Raw genomic sequence first — 22,739 nt, 5'->3', positions numbered from 1 at the left:
AGGTAAAGGTATGACTTTTTCGCATACTGTATTTACGGTAAATTATACGGTATGGTGGTTTCGGTAAGGTATACCGTACCTACCAACCCCTAATAAAAACTCTAATGTGAGATATTGGATAAGAATTATGTTTAATAAATTGTTGTCAAATAATTTAATACTATATAAGAATATAACACTAGCATATCAAAAAATATGATTCTATATTTGTAAAATTAAAATTAAAAAGAAAAAAGAAATTTATCAGGTTTTAGAATCGGAATATTTCTTATACTGACTTGAATAATCCAATTTACTTATTTACCAATTATTATCTATATTATAGGAGTACTGTATTATAGAGTATCAAAAATATTGTTAAATATATAAAATTAAAATATGAATATAAAAAAATATATTTTAAAATCAGAATATTTCTTATAACTTGTATTTTCCCATTTATTTATCAATTAATTATGCTAGTCTTATATGTATATCAATAAATCACTTTGACTCGGTACCAGTTTTAAAAAATTAATTGACTTTATGAATAAAAGTAAATGGAGAATGTAAATGAAATGTAAAACTCATTTTTATTATTAGTTAATAATTGACTATGTGTGTAAAAAGTTAATAGTACGTGGAGACCGCATACTAAAAGTGAAAAAGTAGTAAATAATTCTTAAATCGTGAATAATCCAAAATAGCAAATGACTCTTTCAATGACAAACACAGAGAGTATATAGTGTATAGTTAATTTAGTTTTATTTATATATAATTATTTATTTTATCAAAATAATTATTACAATATAAAATTAATTTTCTAGAAAAGTAAAATAAAAGATACTAATAATTACATCGAGCCAACCGAACATACCAAACCATCGAGTTATGTGTTCAATGATGTCTCCTAAATTCAAACGACATTGCAAATTACTTCCCTCCTAAACAATAAATGTTTAATTCATTTTGATTACAAATGTAGGCGGCAGAGCAGATTTATCAAATTATAGCATTAATTATTTCTATAAGCAATGAGTGAACCATGTAATGATAGCAGAAAATTAATGAAAGAATCGATAGAAATGGTGTGGGTGTGGGTGTGGGTGTGGTGTGGGCTGTGATGATGGGCTACGTCGGTTCGGACCAATGCCCTCCATCATTACAAAATCTTCACCATTATTTTCGGCCGCATACGAAATACCGAGAATACCCTCGTTATTATGAAATACTCCCTCCGTCCCATAAAAGTTGAGTCGTATTCCTTTTTAGTCCGTCCCAACAAAGTTGAGTCATTTCCTTTTTTTTAACAAAAGACAAAACATCTAATCACTCTTACTTTATTCCATCATTTACTTTACTCTCTCTTATCTTTCCTACTTTTTCCATCTCTCCTATTTATTTAATATAAATTCTTAATCTCCGTGCCCAAAAATTTTGTATCAACTTTTATGGGACGGAGGGAGTACTAAAATAGGAAGTACCGAGAATACCCCTAGGCAACAAAGCATCATCACCTAAAGGCTTAAAGAGGGGTAATCATCATAATCATGGAAGATGGTAACATTAACACCCATGCATGATTACTGTGGCAGACTCTCTCTGTATCAATTTTCTGTCTCTTTCTTTCAATACGTAAGAATAGAAGATTTTCCTTTCTTTTTTGCACTATATATATTGAGCCAATGTGCCTCATTTGTCACACAAATTAAACCTTCATTTCAAGATCAAAGGCTCTTCTTCCTCTCCCCTTCCAAAAGGTGCTCTTTTTAGAAAATCTACAATAAGAGAGACCCACTCTCCTTATATATTCTTTCACAAAGGAAGTTAGTATTAGTACATTATTTGAGTTAAGTTATGAAGTTTGATTTACTATCCTTGTTTCCCACATACAAACCAAAATCTCTCAACTATTTTGCATGCTGCAACACACACACAATCCACACATTGATGAATAGAGACTACAACTTCACTCTCTGTTATTTTTTTTCTTACTTTTCTCATCAATCAAATTCTTTTCCTTGGTCTCCCACATCACTTTCCACTCTCTCTCTGTCTGATCTTCACAGTTTGTGCTCAAAACCATGCCTTTTGGCCCTTTAGTGGCACATTAATGCTATACTTTATTCTTGTCTTAGTGCAATGGACAAAAGCAAGAATCCATTTTTAAATGAGTGTTGATTTGGACTAGCTTATATTCTTTACACCTTTTTTGTATTCTTTCACTTACACATATATGTAAGACGACAAAAGAAAATGGAAGTTATTATAATAGAGGATGATTTGTTTTTGGCAATGATGATTCTCTGACTGTTTGTGCTCTCAATTTGGACAGAAAATGGAAAAGCTGAACTCCAAATTGTTGATGGAGAACTTGTACATCATGCAGGAAAATGAGAGGCTGAGGAAGAGGGCTGAGCTTCTCAACCAGGAGAATCAGACTCTTCTCACTGAGCTCCAGCACCGCCTCGCCGCCGCCGCCGCCGCCGCCTCAAAGGGCAACAAGAAATTCAACAAATGAGATTAATTGGAGGCCCTTTGCTGATCATCCTCAACATTGTCAAGATATATAGTTTTAAGGAGAAATGGTCGAAAGTAGATAAATTAACTTCTTTTGTTCTTGTTGTTTATCAGTCGGATTATAATTTGGAAATTAATATTTTGTTTTATCATTAAGTACTGTCTTTCAAATGGATTCCAATTTCCATCTATTGTATTTTTGAGCCATCTTGATGGAGGAATTTATTCTTAATTACTCCATTTTGCAAATTATACTATATGTCAACCGATAATAGATGTAACATATGTAAGGTTCTAATACAATCACGGTAAGATAGTAGTATTATCGAATAAAATGGTCTTAATCTAATATACTTTTTGGTATAAACTGACTATGCTAATTTGCTAATCTACGTATGCTTCGCATTGGTATAGGACTAATACAATTGATATATGAATGTTGTTGGAGAAACAGGGTGCTGTAACTTGAATTTTTGTTAAAAAAAGAACAATTTGATTTTGTTCCCTTTTATGTGTGTATGACGGGTTGGTACTTGGTAATATGAAACGCCATGAGTTTGAATTTTATGAATATTTTTTAGGATGAGCTAGTCCTAGTCGCATTTAACTTTGATTTTGGTTTTTGAATTAGGTGTATTATGGAGAAAATGATAGAAGTTCATGCAATTGTAATTTTCTCCATTAGATTAAATGTTAAAATTAGAGGATGTAATCATTTATTGTAGTTTCTGTAATCCCATAATTATGCAGTTTCTCCATTATTGCATTTTGAACACTGTCTTACCTCTGTCCTTTTATTTTGCTTTATTTATGTCCCTGAAACGTCATTAATTAATACACTCATTGAATTACAGTCTACGTGATTTCTTTAAATTTAGCATTAATTCATACATATTTATGATATCAAATATACCTCCGGTGTCGTGCACTCTGCATTGTTGAGTTTACTATTTATTTCATGAAGAAGTTTTAATATATCCAAATACTAATACTGTAACATTTTTCTGCTCTTTGTTTGTTTGGTTTGAATGAACTATACCGATAAATAGAATTGATAGCTGTTTGATAATATTATTTTCATTTTTTAAACCTTTTGATTTTGACAAATAAAAATATGTAGTACTATCTCTTTCAGTGAAAAGGTTAAATTAAGAAAAATAAATCAAATCATATCCTAACATTTTATGTAAAATAAATAATACTCCAAAAATAAGACTAATATACATAAAATTAAGCAAGTTGGAAAAGATGCAACTGCATGTATGTTTAAATTGGTATTGAAGCAGAGGCAGTAGCTTTCTCTTGGGGCTGAAGTGCAAAGACCTTCCAAGGCAGAATATGAGTCGAATAAAATGGAACCCTTTGTTAAAATATTTTAAATCTTGTCTCCTATCAACTTGATGATTTCATCTACATTAAATATTATAACACCTTTTAACCAAGCTGCATAGGGCATGATGAGTTGATTTTAAGGAAAATATATCATAGCTAGGGTATGATGATTGGGAAGAGAAAACAGGCTGAAAACCTTGGGTCAAACTTCAACGAGTCACTCAATGATTTAGAATTTTTCCATTTAGCCCAGAGATCATAAATGGGATTCTCTGATGACTCAATTTGTATATCTTATTTCTTATTCCCCATTATTTTGGTGAGAAGACGTAATACTATTTGATTTGCTTGATTGTGCATCCTACCTCAGAGGATCATCAATACGTATCTTGGAACATCATTTCTACCTTACAAAATCCCTATAACATAACTACATGAAGTGGAGTGTGGTCTATCAAACCTAATGATCTACTATAAATTCAAATTTCTGAACATTAATAATGTATGTAGGTGGGGGATCCTCCCTCCATAATTTTATCATAGAGACAAGTACAATAATTTCAACTTGATGCATTTTTGGAAGATGAGTAATATGATATGGCTGCCAACCTACTAATACCAAATTCAAATATCATCACAAAGAGAATCATTTGTATTCAAATTTTGCACAACTCATCATATGTTTTCACAGCAAGGATGGTACAGCCGTCGCTTATTGTAGACTAAATCCCTCACTAATTTACTGAATATCCTAAAAAATTCTTACTGTATCAATTTATATAGGGAAATATAAATACACATTCATATACTAGTAAGCTTTGATAATCTTCGCACACCAGTAAGCATGTAATTTAAGTACCTGCAGATTGTTGCATAAATTGTGTTAGCTCCAACTGCAATATCTATGCCAACAACTGCAATTGTCTCCTTCGTTGTTGTACAAATGCGGGGTCGTCAGTGGGAAAAGCAGCTTGCTGAAACTCACCACCCCGATTACAAATACCAGACTCACCATCCCTGAAAAACATCAGAAAAAAAAAAAAAGAATTTCACCATGAAAAATAAGTTGGCATGAAATATATTATGGGATAGAACAAACTCTCCCAGAGTTAAAATAGTGCAGATAGCAGAAATTATTACTAGCGACAAAAGTCCCTTAACCTTTCTGAGAATCTATTCGCTGAATACTTCACACAATTAAAGAAAAATCACTCCAATAACCAGCAATGAAGTACAAACAGATGAGCAAGGTCAAGGTCAATCTACAATTCTACACAGGCTAAGGCTAAGGCTAAGCCTAAGAGGTTCATTCCATCTACAACTGCATATCCATATACACTCGTCCAAATCTTAATAGTAATAATTATAACCCAAGCAGTCCAAATCTTCAGAACAAACACCATAGGCTTAGGTAAATGTTTATAAGAATAAAGCATATACAAGCAGTCAGGTAGCGAAAATCTAAGGCATGAGACCCCATCTCCCCAGGAAAAATAAAATCTTTTCCTTTCCATTTAAATTTAATTTTGAAATTTAGTACTTCAGAGTCCTGACGGGGATGATAGAAGCGATGTGTGATTATGAATGGACGTAATTAATCAACTGGATGAGAGGTCAATTTACCAGGTCTCCCAGAATGTATCACAGGTAAGCCCATGAAGTTACAAAATATATGAGCAACTAATGGAGCAATCAAATGCCCTGCAATTAACAAAGGTCAAATGTATCAACAGAAAGAATAAATGAAGGAATGAAATAAAATCTAGTGATGTATGTAGAATTCACCCACCGGTACGAATTAGAAGAAATGATGCATATGCCCCAAAAATGACAGTGTATACCAACTGGAAACCTGAAAGCAAACAGAATATGATATATACTACTGTAGTAAAAGGAATACATCGCTAAAAGCCACCATATTTCAACTTGAAGAATGAGTCAAACCCAGCATTGCAAATATACTTAATACTAAGAAAAATGATTGAAGCTGTTGTAGCATCTATCTCTAATATCGATCGCCAGGAATGGAAAGGATGAAGATTGGATCCAAGTGACTGCAGATTTCTAGGCTAGTTATTGTTATGACTTATGCATTATCTTTTCTTTATTTAGATTAAGCTAGGATTTCATGGAAATTGAATAAATTAGAAATCAATGAGGAATTGATTAGTGCAAATTTGGTGTGATTAAATTCTTCTTCACTCCTATATATACCATGGAGAATTTGAAAAATGTATCCAGAGAAATCACAGTTATTGGGCAGTGAAAACCAAGGCCTCAGTGAAAGGATTATTATCTACTTATAACCAAGTTCTGTTAATTATTAATTACAAACATTTGAGAATCACTTTTAGGCTCCATATCTGTGAGCTCCTCATTCACTTGTTCTAATCCGCCTTCACTCCATAACAATCTCACTATTCAAATGAATTAGAACATAACTAAATTCCCTATGATTACACACAATAACATCAAATGAAAGAGCAGACAATACCTACAACTTGACTGGCCTTGAGCAAGCTGTAGTTCCCTTGGAGATAGAGCTCTAGTAAGTGGTTCATATGAGCTGCAATTAAACAAATTAAAACCACCTATCAGATTAAACTTCAGCATAAAATAGCAATATCTAAATCTAGTCATGTCTATGGCAAAAGTTTCCGATGGGTGAGCAGCGTGAAACTTAGAGAGAGAAAGGGGGAAAATATAACACAAATCTAAGCTAAAATAAATAAATAGCTTGTCATCTCAGGGTAAAAACAATTACTGTGATATCCTACTCACCTAAACTGAAAAATACTGGACAAAGAAATATAACAGTGTAAGTACTGATTCCTCCACACAGAAGCAAAGGAATCATACAAGCTCTGAATACCAGCTCTTCTGTAAGTGGTGCCTGTTCACAAAGGGAGAGATTGAACATTGAAACTTTGAAAGTCAAATCATTACATCAAGAATAATAGTAAAAGACATGATGTAATAATCTGTATTATGTGATCAAAAAACATAGGAGTTCAGATGTATAGGCAAAAGACTTGGGTCCAATACATTCAATCAACATGATCGGCAAACCACCCACCACCAAACAGGGCAATGGGTTTTATGGAGAAACCCAAAGAATTGCAAAGGGGGAGAATAATGCCTATTGAAAGGAGGGTTACCAAAATAAATAATGCCATGCAATGCAATGTGCAATGAAAATTGATGAAATCAAAATGATGGCAGAGAACTGAGCACAGTGCCTACTTAAGATTTACCAATAAAAGTATGAAAACTTCCAAACTCGAGTTGTCTTACGATTTTCCGATCCCTTCTTTTTTGTAACATCATATCTCCACTAAAATATTTAAGGATCAGGAGTGACAATTTAACATGAACTAATTGCCTCAGCTAGAAGTATAGAATGTCTCAAGAGAAACCAGATAATCTGCCATAACAAAATAAAAGGGATTGCATAAAACACAGTTGGCAACATAGAATAAGGCAACCAAGAATACTAACCACAAAATAATTACGCCAGGATGACATGCAGGAAGCTGTTGAAACTACCCAATCAACTATCTTCAAGGAAATGCTCTTTATACATGCAACTGAAAGATTTCCACCACTATCCAAATATTCTCTGCTATTTTGAAGCATAGATAAAAACTTCAAGGCAAAGGAACCAGAGTACATGAAGGCAGTCAGCAAAAGTGGGTAGACCAGGGCTTGCCACTGTTAATACAGAAAATTGCATTGAGCAATCAGTCACCCTTTTCAATCTGCAAAATAAAATATAAAAAAGACAATAATTCTATACCCAATTGCATTGGCCTGTACAAATTTTAGAAAAACATTTTCTCTTACTCACAGTGTGATCCATTCTGATGCCATAAACACGAAGCAGACTTGATGCCTCCCACCCTGTTATCTGAAACCAGAAAATAATAGGCATAAGATAAATAAACAAAAACAGATAATTCAAAAAAAAAAATTAGTGGTTAGGAGTGGATAGTCTATGGACAACAAATAAATCGTTGGTTCATAAACTGCATTGTGATCAACAGATGTAAAAACCTTAGCAGTGACTTGGGCAAAGAAGTTACATAATCTCAAACCAAGAAAAGAATATGATGCATTTATATATGAGTATCAAAACAAGGATGAGGAGTTATATGAGTAATCAGTAGTCAGTACCATTGCAAGTGACTAGTGATGACAATATGAGTAGAGGAAGAAACAAAGGTGATACCACTGGCTCGCAATTAATTAGCTTCCTGTTGTAGTACAAAAGAACACTAGCTACCCTCAGCTTTACTAACAACAAAATAGACTGGGAGTAACTCCGCCTCTGCCATGGAAACAGATATATCCTTCCCTGGCTTTACCTATTGGCATTCTATACATTTCCTACATTTCAAAGATCAAAGACTGATCGAAGTCGGTTTATGTAAGTTTCACCTCATATTGAAGCCACTTGGCACAAAATCACATGATTAAAGATGAAATCATCCACGAAATTGAAAGCTCCTTGTGTTCAAATTAGTTCCACTAGAGAATCTATCAGAAAAAGGGAGACTGAATAGAGTAGAATGAGCCAAGCATAGAGAAAGCATAAATTACACAGAGAGAATAGAGTAGAAAAAGGAGGCTTACGGGAAGAATGAGGCTGGAAACAATCAGAGAGACGATTGAAGATACGGCGGCGCATATGAAACGTCGTGTGAGGAAGGAATTATAGGAATTAGGCGGGGGCAATCGAAGAATCAGAGTTGGAGAATAAAGAACTGCAACGTAGAACAGAGCCATGCCGATGCACGTTGACACTGCCGCCAACTTCGTAACGCCGGCGCCGGCATCTTCCCGCTCCATTGTGGCCACGGTAGATACATACACAGCCGGTGCTTCACTTGCACGCAGTGACTCTGATTTGACTCATCACTTATTGGGCCAATACCTTTTTATGACGTTTTCCTCTTATTGGGCTGGATCCATGCTTCTTGGGCCCCTACACATATAAATAAAGGAAATTGTCATTTATATTACTACTGGTATAATTTTTGTGATGAATCCAATAACGCAATAATGTAGTAGCTAATTATTTATATCATAATCTTTTATATATTTTATTTTTTCCATACAATTAGATTTTAACGAAATTTGTTGGGATTTTTTGTACCTTTTGTTGTTATATTTTCACCAATTACATTAATAATCATCTAAAATCGATAATCATATTATCAAACAAAGTTATATTTATCCATAAGTTAACTAAAAATTATTATTAAAATGATAAATTTCTTTAAAATTTTAATTTTATGGGATAATTGAGAAATCCAGGCAAAATTTATAATTTAATTGGCTACTTTTATAAATTATGGAATTGGCCAAATCATCCAGATTAGGTCAAGTATATGCATATATAATCGTAATTTGTACTAATATGTTTCCTGCCAATAGTAACTTCAGAAATTATGAATAAAAATCTAGAATCCTGTTGTGAGTTGAGGTAGTTAGAAGGCTAACTAATAAAGACTTTTGTTTCTCAAAAATCTGTCAGCATCATATAATCTAGATTTGCACTCAAATTTCTTTGTAGATGCAACAACAAATCAACCCTTCTCATAAAATAAAAGGATGTGCAGTCGCAAACTAAAATCAAGTGTACTAGTAGTGTCGATCCTTTAATTTAATTAATTCTTTTAACTCTTTCGGATTGCTCTAAATATAGATTTCAATTTTGTAATTTCGTATTCGTGTTAATTGTTAAATAGTAGTTGTATAAATCTTAAGTTTGAAATTTTGGTCTCAATAAAATCAATAAGCCGCATGTTATTGCACCACAAAATTAATTCGAGAACATCTTATAGGGTTACAATTCCGAATTCGTAAACAAATTAATTATCTGGATTAAAATCTATATCTAATGACATAGTACTAATTAGTTATAAGTTTTATTGGTATTTTATTCTGTTTAAATTCAACTCTTTATTAATTAAAATCGCAAGTAATTATCTTGCACGACACTCTCCCGTAAAAAAATGTCCATTAGTACTTAACAATATTTAATACCGGTGCATTGACATAGAAAAATACTATCATAACTAAATGAGATCAAATAAGGTAGCCATATGCCTAAGACAGGCAAGATTAGTTTGCAAGAGCTGCCAAAAAAATAAAAAATCCAAAGCTTCCATACCCAATTAGATAGTTGTTGATGAATCTCCCAACAAAACTCCCACCTTTCACCAACTTTGACCCTCTTTCTTTTACATATATATATAATTGTTATTAACAACTGACAGATTAATTAGAGAGATCTGCAGGGTGCATGGAGGCAAGAAAGGAAGAATGGGAGACAGCCAGCAAAAGGCAAGCACATATGATTATGATGAAGGAAGAGAAAGGAGAAGAGCAAGAAGAGAAAGATGAAGATGACGAAGATCTTTTCGAGATAAATCTGGAAATAGTCAACAAAATCCCTCCACCACAATATTACTGGGAGAGCTGCTATTTCACAGCCACGACCAACACACTTCTTGCCAACTGCTTGTTACCGGCCGCCGATGTCTCCTCCGCCGTTCCAATCGTCATGACATCATCCCCGGCTATCGGAGAGGATCATCGCCCTACCTCTTTCCGCTACAACCAAATGAAAGTTTAATATCACCATCTTTATTTAATTAATTATGTCTTCCATATCTATACTTATTCCTAATTAACTATTCACAATCATAGTAAAATTTAGTTTTGAGATTTCTTTTTCTTATTCACTATGTATGCGCTAGTGAAATGTTATTTTATTAAATTTGTGTTGCGGTTAATTTCTTCCATATTCATTTCCTCATTTTTTTAAAATTACTATATTGCTTAATTAATATTGATTGATGTAATAAAGCACCAGATATATCCTATCTGTAGGTATATTCAGATATTAATTTCGTGAGCTTCATATTAAAGACCTGTACTATAAAGGCGTCATATTATCGATGGTAATATGTTATGTACAACAAGTGCATACTTTTTTTTATTTTGGGAGATAATGATTCTGTGTTGTAGTCCTAGTATGTTGTCAGTTCATTCAAAAATTCATTTAGAGACATGAGGAATATTACCTTTTAAAGCGTCAGTTGTACTTGCAGTCAATAATGCAATAGAGCAGCCACTATAGAGATTAGATACTCTACAGTGGAAAGGGGGTGGGGGATGGCTAGCCAATTTGCTACCCACGGTTTGTGCAGAAGGCTGGCCCCACCGAGGGACGAAGGGAGACCCGTCACACTCACACCGCATAGTGTGAGTGCGTGCGGTGCGCGAGCGCTGATATGCTTTCGAAAGCCTAGCAGGATAAAGATAGAAGAAGGTAGAAAGAAACAATGAGTTAAAGAGAGACGGTGACAATTGTGAATTCTCACGGGGGAGAATGATAAAAAGTAATTTTTTTTATTCCTAATTATGATCAAATATTCCACACATATTTGCAATACGTGATACAAAAAAAGTATATTAAACAAATAAAATCAAATACTAACAAATATAGAATTAAATCAAATCAAATCTTAATCGCTATAACAATAAATCATCAAATACAACAAACATAATAATCTATCTGTCCCACAAGAGTATTATGCATTCTTTCATGTTTAGGTTGTCCCACAAAAGTATTCGACAATTGTATATCTTCATGGAAATGATAGACTAGTCTGATCTGATTTTGTTGAGCATGTTTGGGCACGATTTGACCGAGATCGGTTATTTGTGTTGTAGGCTTGTAGCAATTTTAATTTTATATAGTCGCTTGTTTCAGTTTTGTTGTTCTTTTATTTTCTCAGTGGTAAATTAAGTGTTAGATGTATATTATTAATTTAAAATATTAAAATAAATATATGTTGAAAAAGTAGATATGATACTGCTATATAGGATCCACAAAATAGTGTTGTGAGATATCGTACTGTGTGGTTGAACGGAAGTAGTAAAAAAAAGTTAGGTAAATTGAAAATGTTGCTTATAGCCTATAGGTAAAGAGTTTTTGGGATAATAAACGGTGTATATATGTCCTAATGCATGTGCTTCTAATCAACTCCTACTCTAAAAGCTGATGAAACACCGAATTTCCTTGGCCGCCTCTTTTGACTCTTTCTTATTCTTTCTCAAATCAAATGAACAATATACAGTATACTCCTATATCTGAATTTTATTTTTGAAATATGAACGATTGGTGGTGCAAATTAATGGTATTATAGTGCACAAATTGGTTGGTTCAAAATTGTTGGAAAATGTGTTCTGCTTCTGCCAACTAAATGATGGAATAATTTATTTAGACATAGAATTTAGAGTAATGAGAGATTTCAGCGTCTCTGTTGACAGTACTTGATTGATAAAAAAAGGTAGTAGGAATCTCAAAGAAGAAACTAAGCAGCACAGATTCCCTACCTTTTAATGGAAAAAAATAAAGCATGAGAACACAATCCACAATAATAAACTCTTAATACTGGTCTGTAGATAAGATAATTTATTTAATAAGTTCCGGTTATCTAGCGCCTTCTGGCGGCGGTCTCCCGCTGGGCGTTGAAGAAGACGGCGGCAACCGGGAGGCCGAGGTCGTTGTCGGCGGCGAAACGGCGGGTGTTGAAGCGGTCTCTTGAAGCAGGAAGGTTTTTCACTGTTTGCCTGCCTTTTTGCTTCAACAGAACAAACACAAACCTATGGATTCCTATGTTGGGCTTCGGAATCTCATATGTCACCACTTCCTTTCCTGATATTTTTTTTGAGGAGGTTGAAATTAAAAATTGGAATATTGCCCTCTAATACGTAACATACAACTTTCAAAAAGGTTAATAATATCACAAACTTTACTCGAGTTTGTTAGTATTTCTCATCGGCGAAAAAGTTTCGCCGAATAATATCATGATACAGATTTTTTTTCGTAATTTCTCGACAACAACTTCGAGAACTTCAAGTTTTTCAGTCTTTGAGAATAGTTTTTCTTGAATCACATCCTCCAAAATTGTTATTAAATCCATTAATATAGCCCGAATATTTTACTTGGTGGGAAAAAACAAAAAATTTGTGGGAAAACCCCAACATTTAGTATATTAGGAGTAACATATTCTTACCAAATGTAGCATCTGTGGTGCCAGGAATATCAGTCACCAACCTGTAATATACATAATTAATCGAGGCAAGGCAATGCAATGTAATGACGTGTTTAAATTTGAGGTAAGTATATAAATATACCAGTGGAGGTGTTCCCTGAGATATGGGTCGCTGGGGCCAGGGACATCAGGGTCAGTCATAAGCTGCATATATATAAACATATAACTAATTAAGGAATGAAAAATAGTGAAGAGTATAGATAGATGAATGAATTACCAAAGTGTAGAAATTTCTCATGTCAGCTCCTTGGATTTCAACTCTGGGTTTAGCTGCGACGGCAGAAGGGTAGAACTCGTGACCATTATAAACTTGTTTGTTTCCGTAAGTAACAGACATTTTCATGGAGGCACTGAAAGAGTCAAGAACATCCCCTATCACTCTCCCTACTATCAGAGGAACTTCTGACATTTTTGCCATATTAGAGAATTAGCTGATGATTTACATGGAAAGAGAACAAGCCTGGCCTCCTATTTATAGTATGCTTGGCATATTCTATTTGTTGATGGTGGATAGTGAAGTGAATAGATAAACCTTAGAGAATTTACAAGTAGAGACCCAGGAGAACAACTAAAACCGACCCCCACCTCTCTATAATTATATAGTCACAAGCAGAAGCAGACATATATACAGTGGCATACAGGGTACTATCATTAACTTAATTCATTCATAGGGAATTCTTAGTTTTGGGTTTTGGAACTGAAAAACTTGCTCCTCACATTATCATTAAGCTAATTAATACTCCATCTGCTCCCTATTATTTGTCCCATAGTTAATCGGTGTGGATTTTTTTATATAAGTTGTTTGACCTCGTTGAGATAAAGTGAGAGAAAAAAAAATTAATGAAATGTGCGTTCTATTTTCATTGATTGGTTTTATAGTAAAATATGAATAGAATAAGTAAGTGGAATGTAAGATAAATTTTCAAAAATAGTAATAGAATAAAGTGGGACATTTAATAGGAATAAAATGAAAATAGTATAATTAAACAATTATTGGGGCCGCCGGAGGAAGTAGTCAAGTAGTTTACTTCCCGAAATCTTCAACTTTCAGAAAATATTACTACTAGTAATGTATCACCCAACTCCTTTATCACTAGTAATGTATCACCCAACTTATTTTTGTGTCTCACTTTTTGTTTGGTATAAAATATTATTTTCTAATTTCATTTTTTGTGTTTTAATTTACTTTAGATTTTACTCTTTCTTTCATGATTAATTGGCTGAGTTTACACATTTAGAACTTTATAACAAATACAAAAAATTTGTGATTGGCATATTCATGCAACCAAATTAAAGAGCTTACACATTTAGAAATACTAAGTGGTGTGATTTTTAGGGTGCAATTTAAGTACACAAAACAAGTAATAAATCCCTAAAAATACTACCTCTGCAAGTATACAGACGTGCAATGCAGTATAAAAGGTGTCGAACCCACAAGGAGGAGATTAATTGCTAAAACTACTAAACCTAATTAAAAAGCAGTGAATTAGTTTGATTTTGAGTTTTTTTGATCTAGAGGCGAGTGAAGGACGAAACGAGAAGGAAAAAGAACAAGGGAATCACGATAAAGAGGGAAGACTACTCCTAGCTTGTTTCGGGTTGCTTGTTCACATGAATCCTAAAGTCTAATTACTTTCCAATATTTATCGGGATCGTGTTGATTTTACGCTCTCACGCAGCTGATCACTGATCGTGGAATTTTACACCTAGGATAAGCTGATCACGTCTCCTAGGCTCTACTCGCCAACCCCTCACTCCTACAGTCGCATAGTAAGCTCGAGATTGGCTTCTACAAACGTTCAACACATAAGATCCACCCCGGACTATCCCCTGATCAGTTTTAGCCTAGGGTTCCTTATCTATGTTAGCTCCCTACTCCAAGTTAAAGAGACATTGAAGTTAAGGCCTTTACCGGATTAAGTTTGCTAGCAAAACCCAACACGGATTGAAATAAACACATAGACAAGAACCAAAACATGGAAATCTATCAAAACACAATCATAGATTCATATTTACAAGCTTCCCTAACAAACTAGGAGTAATCCCTAAAATCTAGCCACTCATGGTGGGCAACAATACAAGAAAACAAGTAAATGCTACCATATGGGCAAGATTAGGGAAGAATTAGCCTCAAGCTTCTTCTTCTTCCTCCGAAAAATGGACTCCAAGCCTCTTTCTCTCTCTAAGAATCGCCTCCAGCCGCCAAAAGATGCATTGGAAGTCGTGCCCTAGCTATTTAAATAGTTAGGGCCCGAAAAACAGGCCCAGTAGCATTTGCCCGGTCGGGCGATTTGCATCTTGAAAAAAACGCCCGATCGGGCGTTTTGTCATACTCTCGATCAGGTCGCGCGTTTTGACGCCCGGTCGCGCGTTTTGCACTGCATTGCGCAGTCTTCGTAAAACAGCCGTATCTTCTTCATCCGGACTCCGATTGAGGCGTGCGAGGTATCCACGCGAAGCTCTTTCGAAGGTGAATGGAATGGTGGACTTGTAGAAGCATTTTAAGTTAATATTGCAGGGCTGATTACTGATCAGATTTGGACCTTTGTTTTCTTCCTCCTCTCTCTTATGGATTGGTCTTTTGTCCTACAATATATCAAAATGAGTCCATTTTTCACCTAAAAATGTGTGTTAAAACAATACAATAAGGACTACAATTTGATTCACATCAAATACCCCCAAACTTAAATCTTGCTCGTCCCGAGCAAGTTAACAATTTAGCACTTTGTAGACCTAGAAATCTTTCTTCTCATATCACACCAACCCACACAAGTCCTCGAAAATTATTGGATGGACCCCGCATTCACTCGCAAGTAGGACTTTAGAACATGCAATGTGCACCAATCAACCGACCAACCACCTAAGAGCTTGTCACTCCACTACACCAATTTATGCTCGGGTAGTGCCTAGAGAGTCTCAAACCGTCATAACTAGATCATCAAAAGGAGTTCTTCCGGCTATTCTATTTTCTTAAGGTACTTGAGGTGTTTCCCCCAAACTTAAACAAAACTTACCACTAACAAGTCATTGTGATGCACAAATCAAAGGACTTTGATCATTTGGTTGTAATGGGGCTTTTGGTCAAGGTGGGATCATATTTGGCTAAGTGACTCACCACCAAGTTTAAAGTTCTAGCACATCCATTACACATCTCACATCTCAAATACAATACAATACACGCCCCCAAACTTGATATTTTTCATTTTCTCAAAACTAACAAACCAACACTTTTATTCTATTTTTATTTTTCACTTCACTTTTCTTTCTCTTTTTTTTTTTTTTTTTTTATCAACATCATTTACCACCTAATGGCTCAAACACAAGCCCTTTCTTGTCACACAACAAACCCTCCCAAGATGTGCTAGCTCTTTAACCTTGGTGAAAGGGACTATCAATTAAGGCTTAGCAAATGATAAAATAACATAGGCTCATTTAGTGACTCAAAAATTTCAACAAAAAATAAGGCTTCAAAGCTCAAACTTGGCTCACTAGGGGTTTATGAAGGGTAAGGCATGTGATAATATAGATGTGAGGCTTAACGTCCTATTGCCTAATCATTTTCATGCATCAACAATAACAAGTTCACAATTCATCAAGCTTAAGTTTAGAAGATCAACCTTAAGCCCTTTTTTCATCAATTTTTCAAAACCGGAATTATCCTCTCTCCTTAGCTCAAGAAATCGGACTCCTAAGGACACTACATTCACTTGATTGAAATATGGAAGTTATAGCTCTCAAGCGGTTAATAAGTGAAAGAAAGGTTCTGCGGCCCAACTCTTAAGTAAAACTAAGTCCACACCAACAAATCCAAGGAAACGATGTGCCTAGTGACATTCGAAGGAAGAAAATCAAGCATGCTTATACACAAATATAGGAAGAATTTAAGCCAAAATCAACACTAATCAAGCAAGCATGCAAACACCCCCCCAAACTTAAATCATGCATTGTCCTCAATGTGCATACTCATGAAAAGCAAAGGACAAAAATAGTAAAGAAAGGGGTACGAAGACTCCCTCAAATCATGTTAAGTTGGGGTGGGCGGGTCGGGTATTTCTTTCCTTCGGCTGGGCTCCTCATAAGTAGCTTGTCCTTATTCCTACAAAACAAAACTAGACAACAAACTATTTACAATACCCGGTTCAAGATCAAAAACGAGGGAAAGAACCGAGTTAAGAAAACCCTCGCGATCAAAATAAAAACTAAACAAAAAAAACATAAAACAATCTTACTACAAACCGTTGGGTTGCCTCCCAACAAGCACCTTTCTTTAACGTCTTTGGCTAGACATTCTTCCCAACTTTATGAGTTTTCACCCGTGGGATTACTAAACTTCCCGGATCCCTCCTTCTTAACAGTTGAATCCCCATCACAGACTCAAAGAAGGGATTCGAGACCACCAACCCCCAATGTTGAGATTTTTTCTTTGCTTTCTTCTTCTTGCGAGTTGGGGGTGGTGTGGATGGCCGGTGATCATGGATGCTATGGAATAGCAACAAGCCAAGTGCTTGGCAAGACTCATGCTCAACAAATGGAGGCTTTGTACTCTCTGCAGCTCTCTTCTCATCCTCCTTTACTGCTTCCACAGTCGATGTGACCCACTCCTCTTCTTTTTCTTCGCAAACATGTTGAATATGTGGATCATCTAGCGTTTCGATGCACATAGGAGGGCAGACTTCATCTTCAGTCGCGAGAGAGGTTGCTAGTTCTATCAACTCCTCCATTTTAACACATAATTCGGCCCTAGTGAGATCCTGATCATCTTCAAATGCCTTATCTTTAAGAATCTTAAATCTCTCACTTCTTGCATTTTGAAGATCGCTCAAGGTTTTTTCTAAGGCAAGTTCTTCTCCAAATGTGAAATCAGGATCATTCCGCCTTTTCTCGAGATCAGATATCCTCCTCTTGAGCAGATCAATTGGATCAAATGAGAACTCCTCTTCTTCTTCATGGCCGAAACCGAAGTGTGAGCTCGAATGGCCTTGTTGCACTCCACAGACATCACACTCAGATGTCTCCCACATCTCACACTTTCATATCTCTAGATGCCTACAAAAATAGAACATCTCTGCAACCTAGAACTCATTCCAAACAGAAAATACCAAGCACAACACAACAATATAAATCAAAGCAAGTAAGGGGTTAAGTTAGCACGATGTCACCCTTCTACCGGAAGCGAGAACCTCGACAACTCCGGGATTAGTCCTAATAATCGTGTGTGTGGTAAGGAAAGTGTTCTAGCATAAAATACTAAGAGTGGGAGTCAAGCCATCCATTACCAAACCGTTGAGAAACGGTCTACCTCATCCGAACTTGGTGACCACTCGTCACGTGCTTTCCACACAAGCCCCGTTCTCGTTGCTAAATAAGATTTCTGCACAAGAAACACACGGATTACGGGCACCCTGTGGAAAACAAAGTAAAAAAAAAACTAAAAATTTAACTAAACTAAACTACCTATAAAACTAAGAAAATTAAAAAAAAAGAAAACACACAAAGTTCTAACAACTAACGCCTCCCCGGCAACGGCGCCAAAAACTTGTTGTGATTTTTAGGGTGCAATTTAAGTACACAAAACAAGTAATAAATTCCTAAAAATACTACCTCTGCAAGTATACAGACGTGCAATGCAGTATAAAAGGTGTCGAACCCACAAGGAGGAGATTAATTGCTAAAACTACTAAACCTAATTAAAAAGCAGTAAATTAGTTTGATTTTGAGTTTTTTTGATCTAGAGGCGAGTGAAGGACGAAACGAGAAGGAAAAAGAACAAGGAAATCACGATAAAGAGGGAAGACTACTCCTAGCTTGTTTCGGGTTGCTTGTTCACATGAATCCTAAAGTCTAATTACTTTCCAATATTTATCGGGATCGTGTTGATTTTACGCTCTCACGCAGCTGATCACTGATCGTGGAATTTTACACCTAGGATAAGCTGATCACGTCTCCTAGGCTCTACTCGCCAACCCCTCACTCCTACAGTCGCATAGTAAGCTCGAGATTGGCTTCTACAAACGTTCAACACATAAGATCCACCCCGGACTATCCCCTGATCAGTTTTAGCCTAGGGTTCCTTATCTATGTTAGCTCCCTACTCCAAGTTAAAGAGACATTGAAGTTAAGGCCTTTACCGGATTAAGTTTGCTAGCAAAACCCAACACGGATTGAAATAAACACATAGACAAGAACCAAAACATGGAAATCTATCAAAACACAATCATAGATTCATATTTACAAGCTTCCCTAACAAACTAGGAGTAATCCCTAAAATCTAGCCACTCATGGTGGGCAACAATACAAGAAAACAAGTAAATGCTACCATATGGGCAAGATTAGGGAAGAATTAGCCTCAAGCTTCTTCTTCTTCCTCCGAAAAATGGACTCCAAGCCTCTTTCTCTCTCTAAGAATCGCCTCCAGCCGCCAAAAGATGCATTGGAAGTCGTGCCCTAGCTATTTAAATAGTTAGGGCCCGAAAAACAGGCCCAGTAGCATTTGCCCGGTCGGGCGATTTGCATCTTGAAAAAAACGCCCGATCGGGCGTTTTGTCATACTCTCGATCAGGTCGCGCGTTTTGACGCCCGGTCGCGCGTTTTGCACTGCATTGCGCAGTCTTCGTAAAACAGCCGTATCTTCTTCATCCGGACTCCGATTGAGGCGTGCGAGGTATCCACGCGAAGCTCTTTCGAAGGTGAATGGAATGGTGGACTTGTAGAAGCATTTTAAGTTAATATTGCAGGGCTGATTACTGATCAGATTTGGACCTTTGTTTTCTTCCTCCTCTCTCTTATGGATTGGTCTTTTGTCCTACAATATATCAAAATGAGTCCATTTTTCACCTAAAAATGTGTGTTAAAACAATACAATAAGGACTACAATTTGATTCACATCAAATACCCCCAAACTTAAATCTTGCTCGTCCCGAGCAAGTTAACAATTTAGCACTTTGTAGACCTAGAAATCTTTCTTCTCATATCACACCAACCCACACAAGTCCTCGAAAATTATTGGATGGACCCCGCATTCACTCGCAAGTAGGACTTTAGAACATGCAATGTGCACCAATCAACCGACCAACCACCTAAGAGCTTGTCACTCCACTACACCAATTTATGCTCGGGTAGTGCCTAGAGAGTCTCAAACCGTCATAACTAGATCATCAAAAGGAGTTCTTCCGGCTATTCTATTTTCTTAAGGTACTTGAGGTGTTTCCCCCAAACTTAAACAAAACTTACCACTAACAAGTCATTGTGATGCACAAATCAAAGGACTTTGATCATTTGGTTGTAATGGGGCTTTTGGTCAAGGTGGGATCATATTTGGCTAAGTGACTCACCACCAAGTTTAAAGTTCTAGCACATCCATTACACATCTCACATCTCAAATACAATACAATACACGCCCCCAAACTTGATATTTTTCATTTTCTCAAAACTAACAAACCAACACTTTTATTCTATTTTTATTTTTCACTTCACTTTTCTTTCTCTTTTTTTTTTTTTTTTTATCAACATCATTTACCACCTAATGGCTCAAACACAAGCCCTTTCTTGTCACACAACAAACCCTCCCAAGATGTGCTAGCTCTTTAACCTTGGTGAAAGGGACTATCAATTAAGGCTTAGCAAATGATAAAATAACATAGGCTCATTTAGTGACTCAAAAATTTCAACAAAAAATAAGGCTTCAAAGCTCAAACTTGGCTCACTAGGGGTTTATGAAGGGTAAGGCATGTGATAATATGGATGTGAGGCTTAACGTCCTATTGCCTAATCATTTTCATGCATCAACAATAACAAGTTCACAATTCATCAAGCTTAAGTTTAGAAGATCAACCTTAAGCCCTTTTTTCATCAATTTTTCAAAACCGGAATTATCCTCTCTCCTTAGCTCAAGAAATCGGACTCCTAAGGACACTACATTCACTTGATTGAAATATGGAAGTTATAGCTCTCAAGCGGTTAATAAGTGAAAGAAAGGTTCTGCGGCCCAACTCTTAAGTAAAACTAAGTCCACACCAACAAATCCAAGGAAACGATGTGCCTAGTGACATTCGAAGGAAGAAAATCAAGCATGCTTATACACAAATATAGGAAGAATTTAAGCCAAAATCAACACTAATCAAGCAAGCATGCAAACACCCCCCAAACTTAAATCATGCATTGTCCTCAATGTGCATACTCATGAAAAGCAAAGGACAAAAATAGTAAAGAAAGGGGTACGAAGACTCCATCAAATCATGTTAAGTTGGGGTGGGCGGGTCTGGTATTTCTTTCCTTCGGCTGGGCTCCTCATAAGTAGCTTGTCCTTATTCCTACAAAACAAAACTAGACAACAAACTATTTACAATACCCGGTTCAAGATCAAAAACGAGGGAAAGAACCGAGTTAAGAAAACCCTCGCGATCAAAATAAAAACTAAACAAAAAAAACATAAAACAATCTTACTACAAACCGTTGGGTTGCCTCCCAACAAGCACCTTTCTTTAACGTCTTTGGCTAGACATTCTTCCCAACTTTATGAGTTTTCACCCGTGGGATTACTAAACTTCCCGGATCCCTCCTTCTTAACAGTTGAATCCCCATCACAGACTCAAAGAAGGGATTCGAGACCACCAACCCCCAATGTTGAGATTTTTTCTTTGCTTTCTTCTTCTTGCGAGTTGGGGGTGGTGTGGATGGCCGGTGATCATGGATGCTATGGAATAGCAACAAGCCAAGTGCTTGGCAAGACTCATGCTCAACAAATGGAGGCTTTGTACTCTCTGCAGCTCTCTTCTCATCCTCCTTTACTGCTTCCACAGTCGATGTGACCCACTCCTCTTCTTTTTCTTCGCAAACATGTTGAATATGTGGATCATCTAGCGTTTCGATGCACATAGGAGGGCAGACTTCATCTTCAGTCGCGAGAGAGGTTGCTAGTTCTATCAACTCCTCCATTTTAACACATAATTCGGCCCTAGTGAGATCCTGATCATCTTCAAATGCCTTATCTTTAAGAATCTTAAATCTCTCACTTCTTGCATTTTGAAGATCGCTCAAGGTTTTTTCTAAGGCAAGTTCTTCTCCAAATGTGAAATCAGGATCATTCCGCCTTTTCTCGAGATCAGATATCCTCCTCTTGAGCAGATCAATTGGATCAAATGAGAACTCCTCTTCTTCTTCATGGCCGAAACCGAAGTGTGAGCTCGAATGGCCTTGTTGCACTCCACAGACATCACACTCAGATGTCTCCCACATCTCACACTTTCATATCTCTAGATGCCTACAAAAATAGAACATCTCTGCAACCTAGAACTCATTCCAAACAGAAAATACCAAGCACAACACAACAATATAAATCAAAGCAAGTAAGGGGTTAAGTTAGCACGATGTCACCCTTCTACCGGAAGCGAGAACCTCGACAACTCCGGGATTAGTCCTAATAATCGTGTGTGTGGTAAGGAAAGTGTTCTAGCATAAAATACTAAGAGTGGGAGTCAAGCCATCCATTACCAAACCGTTGAGAAACGGTCTACCTCATCCGAACTTGGTGACCACTCGTCACGTGCTTTCCACACAAGCCCCGTTCTCGTTGCTAAATAAGATTTCTGCACAAGAAACACACGGATTACTGGCACCCTGTGGAAAACAAAGTAAAAAAAAAACTAAAAATTTAACTAAACTAAACTACCTATAAAACTAAGAAAATTAAAAAAAAGAAAACACACAAAGTTCTAACAACTAACGCCTCCCCGGCAACGGCGCCAAAAACTTGTTGTGATTTTTAGGGTGCAATTTAAG

The 22,739-nt window shown here is 36.1% G+C and overlaps 2 protein-coding genes and 1 long non-coding RNA gene across 3 annotated transcripts; 1 reads left to right on the top strand and 2 right to left on the bottom strand.

Moving 5' to 3' along the window:
* The first annotated feature begins 1,612 nt into the window (after positions 1–1,612).
* LOC148933471 (uncharacterized) lies at positions 1,613–2,734 on the top strand. Its single transcript, XR_016134745.1, has 2 exons — positions 1,613–1,739; positions 2,315–2,734. It is a non-coding gene; the product is annotated as an uncharacterized LOC148933471 (long non-coding RNA).
* Positions 2,735–4,460: 1,726 nt separating this feature from the next.
* On the bottom strand, positions 4,461–8,731 carry LOC148933470 (CAAX prenyl protease 2-like). Its single transcript, XM_089067803.1, has 8 exons — positions 8,464–8,731; positions 7,679–7,738; positions 7,330–7,542; positions 6,613–6,724; positions 6,326–6,397; positions 5,621–5,683; positions 5,455–5,532; positions 4,461–4,848 (listed from the first exon to the last, which is right to left on the bottom strand). The coding sequence occupies exons 1-8, from the start codon at positions 8,677–8,679 to the stop codon at positions 4,715–4,717; spliced, it is 948 nt and encodes a 315-aa protein (XP_088923929.1). The 5' UTR covers positions 8,680–8,731; the 3' UTR covers positions 4,461–4,714.
* Positions 8,732–12,199: 3,468 nt separating this feature from the next.
* Positions 12,200–13,483, bottom strand: LOC148933469 (CEN-like protein 2). The gene is made up of 4 exons (XM_089062977.1): positions 13,180–13,483; positions 13,045–13,106; positions 12,924–12,964; positions 12,200–12,562 (listed from the first exon to the last, which is right to left on the bottom strand). The coding sequence occupies exons 1-4, from the start codon at positions 13,378–13,380 to the stop codon at positions 12,342–12,344; spliced, it is 525 nt and encodes a 174-aa protein (XP_088919103.1). The 5' UTR covers positions 13,381–13,483; the 3' UTR covers positions 12,200–12,341.
* Positions 13,484–22,739: the final 9,256 nt, after the last annotated feature.

The sequence above is a fragment of the Salvia hispanica genome, chromosome 1 (assembly GCF_029641045.1).
Source record: "Salvia hispanica isolate PSC_SH4W2 chromosome 1, Shi_PSC_v1, whole genome shotgun sequence".
Classification (NCBI taxonomy): domain Eukaryota; kingdom Viridiplantae; phylum Streptophyta; class Magnoliopsida; order Lamiales; family Lamiaceae; genus Salvia; species Salvia hispanica.
The sequence above is the reverse complement of the archived record's forward strand: the minus strand, read 5'-3'. Positions and strand labels throughout refer to the sequence as shown.

What these genes read in the sequence shown, in the direction of transcription:
- LOC148933470 (XM_089067803.1), bottom strand. Translation starts at nt 8,679, where the DNA reads ATGGAGCGGGAAGATGCCGGCGCCGGCGTTACGAAGTTGGCGGCAGTG. An exon ending in TTTCCAGCCTCATTCTTCCC is followed by an intron (nt 7,739 to 8,463) that starts GTAAGCCTCCTT and finishes TTCTGGTTTCAG; the next exon opens with ATAACAGGGTGGGAGGCATC. An exon ending in TCCAGTATTTTTCAGTTTAG is followed by an intron (nt 6,398 to 6,612) that starts GTGAGTAGGATA and finishes GTTTAATTGCAG; the next exon opens with CTCATATGAACCACTTACTA.
- LOC148933469 (XM_089062977.1), bottom strand. Translation starts at nt 13,380, where the DNA reads ATGGCAAAAATGTCAGAAGTTCCTCTGATAGTAGGGAGAGTGATAGGG. An exon ending in CTCAGGGAACACCTCCACTG is followed by an intron (nt 12,965 to 13,044) that starts GTATATTTATAT and finishes TGTATATTACAG; the next exon opens with GTTGGTGACTGATATTCCTG. An exon ending in CACCACAGATGCTACATTTG is followed by an intron (nt 12,563 to 12,923) that starts GTAAGAATATGT and finishes AAAAAATATCAG; the next exon opens with GAAAGGAAGTGGTGACATAT.